General features: G+C 55.2%; 3 protein-coding genes across 3 annotated transcripts, besides 4 other annotated features; all 3 read left to right on the plus strand.

The window, feature by feature from the left end:
• The first annotated feature begins 1,081 nt into the window (after positions 1 to 1,081).
• Positions 1,082 to 1,105: a microsatellite.
• Positions 1,106 to 1,129: 24 nt separating this feature from the next.
• On the plus strand, positions 1,130 to 1,507 carry Tco025E_04761 (dynein light chain; the record flags this gene model as incomplete). Its single annotated transcript, XM_029371667.1, has 1 exon — positions 1,130 to 1,507. The coding sequence occupies one exon, from the start codon at positions 1,130 to 1,132 to the stop codon at positions 1,505 to 1,507; it is 378 nt and encodes a 125-aa protein (XP_029228228.1).
• A 509-nt stretch (positions 1,508 to 2,016) lies between these two features.
• On the plus strand, positions 2,017 to 2,451 carry Tco025E_04762 (40S ribosomal protein S14; the record flags this gene model as incomplete). The annotated part of the gene is made up of 1 exon (XM_029371668.1): positions 2,017 to 2,451. The coding sequence occupies one exon, from the start codon at positions 2,017 to 2,019 to the stop codon at positions 2,449 to 2,451; it is 435 nt and encodes a 144-aa protein (XP_029228229.1).
• Positions 2,452 to 2,757: 306 nt separating this feature from the next.
• Positions 2,758 to 2,795: a microsatellite.
• Positions 2,796 to 2,888: 93 nt separating this feature from the next.
• Positions 2,889 to 3,233, plus strand: Tco025E_04763 (uncharacterized protein; the record flags this gene model as incomplete). The annotated part of the gene is made up of 1 exon (XM_029371669.1): positions 2,889 to 3,233. One exon carries the CDS (start codon positions 2,889 to 2,891, stop codon positions 3,231 to 3,233), a length of 345 nt encoding a protein of 114 aa, XP_029228230.1.
• Positions 3,234 to 3,506: 273 nt separating this feature from the next.
• Positions 3,507 to 3,527: a microsatellite.
• Positions 3,528 to 3,550: a microsatellite.

The raw sequence follows: 3,550 nt of genomic DNA on the forward strand, positions 1-3,550 counted from the left end.
CGTCGGAGCACTTTGAGAGCGGCGGCAGGATCAAGTGCCCGAAGTTCGCCGAGGTGTGCACCGTCGCCGCGGACGGCAGCGGCTTTCCCTTCGACGGGGAGGCGGAGGGGCTGCAGCGCGCGAACGCGGGCCCCCCGCACACCTTCTCAGGCGGCGTCCTCCCGTGGGCACGGAACGCCTACGCCTACATCACGGGCGGCGACGGCAGTGCGGCCGCCGCCGTTGGCTCCACTTCCCTTGCGCTTCTTGCCGTGGCCGCCGCCGCGGTGGCGATGCTGCCGCTTTGAGCAGCCGCCGTGATTGGGGACAGGCACCGTGCGTCAGGGCCCAGAAGAAAAAAGGAAAAAAAAAAGAGAAAAGCGTGCGCCGCCTTCCCATGGAGCCCCGCACTCAAGCTGCGCGGAGCGTCAGTAATATTGCGCACACTCACCCTCGCGGATTGTAAGGAAGTCGAGAGTACAGTTTTTTGTGCTCGTCGCACTGTTACGAGCAATGCTGGATCTTCCTCGTGTTGCTGTTGACTCTCTATTTGATGTGTACAAGAATTCATTGACAGCTGCGTCTTCCTTCTATTGGTTGCATATGCATTCCTTATTCACGCGCTTTGTAAGTGAAATGGAACATTGCGTGCCTTTTGGGTCATTTATGTATTATTTTTATCTTGTTTTTGTTAATTTCGTTGCAAAGTGCGTATTTTTATATTTTGAGGGAAATGGATTTTGGTTTGTGGAAGTTGAATGAAGTCTGGATGCTCATTTGTTTTTCTTTCGGCATTGGGGCTCTTTGCAACGTGCCTCTTTTCTTTGGGGGAAGTGTGTCAATTCGAGTAACGACACTCTTTTTTCCTTCGTTTGAGTGTGTGTCTTTTTGGTCTCTGTGTCTGGGGCAGTTTCGGTTCTGCGCTTCGCTTTCCCCTCACACACGCCTCCCTGCAGTATGTGCCGTGTCGCTTGAGCGCCGTGCACTCTGTCCTGCGCATTCTTTTCTCCCGCTTTCTCTGCTACTCCGTACCGTAACGGGCTGTGTGTTTGTCGGGGCGTGACGGGGCCGTGCAGCAGGATTTTCTCTGTCTAGCTCTGCTTGTGTGTGTGTGTGTGTGTGTGTGAGGGGGGGCAGTGGCACCGCAGGAATGGCAACTGAGTATCGTGAGGCGCCGCGGAGCTCCATCACGCTTCCCCCGCCGGGGACGAAGTTCCGCGCAAGCGTGGTTGAGAGTGTCATTGAGGAGGTGTGCCGCTCGCTCGTGGGAGAGCGGCCCTACGTGTACGACGAGGTACAGACGTTAATCAAGGAAATCTGTAGCGAAATACAGCAGCGTGTCGTGCGACTTGGGTATGAGCGGTACAAGTTTGTGACGCACGTCACCATTACAGAGGCCGCGCATCAAGGGATGAGAATTGCCTCGCGAGGGCTGTGGGATCCCGCAACGGACGGCTACGCAGCCTACACGCACTCAACGGAGTCCATGCACGTCAACGTCGTTTTGTACGCGCTTTATTGGGAATGAGGTGTGTGTGTGCGCGCACTCCGTGTGCCTTCCCTTCGGAGACCCATTTCGCCGCGCCTCCTTGTTTTGCAATCTTTTCTGTTTTTCGTTCGTGTGCGTGTGCGTCTTCCTTCTTCCGCGCAGGAGAGGGACGATGTGTGCCCGTCCCCCGCATTAGTAGATGTTGGAAAAGGTTTGGCAAACGGCAGTGGGTGACGCACGAGAGCGTGACGCGCCTGCCTGTTGGCGCGGAGGAACTTTGATGTATAAATATCTTCTGGCGGCAGCCGAGCAGACGGGGGTGTAGGGTGGCGCCGGTGGCAGCCCGCGGGAGATGTGGTGCCTGCGAGTACTGCTGCAGTTTCTGCTTGTTACTACCTATGCCTCCTTTCCTCCGCTCTGTTTTCACCCACCCACCCCTCCCCATCCCCCTATACTTTTTCCTGCTGTTGTTATTTTTCACTTTTTGCACGCCGCTGAAACAATAAACCCAACGCACGGAAAGTTGAAAGGTGATACAACCCCCACCAATGTCGAAGAAGCAGGAAGTGAAGTTCTACGGCTCCAGCGCCGCCAAGGACGAGCTGGTGTACGGCGTTGTGCACGTCTACGCCTCCTTCAACGACACGTTTGTCCATGTGACGGATTTGTCGGGTCGCGAAACCTTCTGCAAGGTCACCGGCGGTATGAAGGTGAAGGCGGATCGTGACGAAAGCTCCCCCTACGCCGCCATGATGGCCGCGCAGGACGTCGTGGCGCGCTGCAAGGAGTGCGGCATCAACGCGCTGCACGTCAAGATGCGTGCCACTGGCGGCGTTGGTACGCGGAGCCCTGGCCCCGGCGCTCAGGCCGCGCTTCGTGCCTTGGCGCGTGCTGGCATGAAGATTGGCCGCATCGAGGACGTGACCCCGGTTCCTACCGACTCGACTCGCCGCAAGGGTTCTCGCCGTGGTCGTCGTCTGTAGAGAGTGCACGTACGTCGCGGTGGGTTCTTTCAATTCGCCTTTTACTACTACTCTTTTATGGTTTCGTCCTTTGATGGTTTTTTGACTAATTTCACTTTTTTAATATGTATATAAGAAGGCTATACGCATAAGTATATGCCTTCTTTTGCATCTCTCTGAAGTGCTCTACCTGTGTGTGCGCATTTGGTGGGACGAGTGGAACATGCCATTGGTAGTTTGGGCTTCCTTTTTTTTGTTCTTGTTACTTTGCCTGTCTGCTGTTGCCGGTGCGGGCCTGCGTAGCTGCGGCTTCAAGAGGTCACCTGCAGGAGGGAAGGAAGGAAGGAAGGAAGGAAGGAAGGAAGTGCGAGGCGGGAGGGAGTGAAAGGTGTGCACTGAGCAGAAGGGCGTGTTTGGTTTGGTCCACGCGCTTTCGAGGAACCCCGCACGGTGGTGCGATGAGCGGGAATGTGAAGTTCAACGCCGTCGCTCCCGCTCCCATGCCTGCGGCGGCGAAGAAAGCGGCTGAAAAGCCCCGGGCAATTCTTCCGTGCGAGTTTCTTCTTAGTCTGCAAGGTCGACGTGTGGTTGTCTTCTTGTCCTACCAAGACCACGAGCTGGAGGGCCGGCTGGCGGCGGTGGATGCCGATAAAGGAGACCTTTTTCTGGAGGATGTCGTGCACTTCGTGTGGAGCCACGGCGCGGCCGGTGGAAAGCTGAGGGAAGGCACGCGTACGGAGCTGCGACGCTGCAGCAGCGCAATGGTGAATAGCCGATACATCGAAATAATTACCCCCGCTTGAGTGGCCAAGCACACGATACATATGTGTGCATATATTGTTTGTGCCGTTGTGGAGGTGAAACATGCTGCGGGAGCACGGAAGGAGACATCTGCGGTACTGCTGTGTGCCTGTGTGTTTGTGTGTCTTAATGTATTTTCCGTCTGATATATACATTATGGCTTTTATGAGTTTTTTTCCCGTCGTTGTTTATATGTGGGTGTTTGATACCTCTTTCTTTCCTTCTTTTCTTATCGGCACCTGTGTCCAAATCTCATCCTTACATAAATACTTTTACTCTCTCTCTCTCTCTCTCTCGTGTGTGTGTGTGTGTGTGTGTG

The sequence above is a fragment of the Trypanosoma conorhini genome (assembly GCF_003719485.1).
Source record: "Trypanosoma conorhini strain 025E chromosome Unknown Tco_14.4_contig_00255, whole genome shotgun sequence".
Taxonomy (NCBI): Eukaryota; Euglenozoa; class Kinetoplastea; order Trypanosomatida; family Trypanosomatidae; genus Trypanosoma; species Trypanosoma conorhini.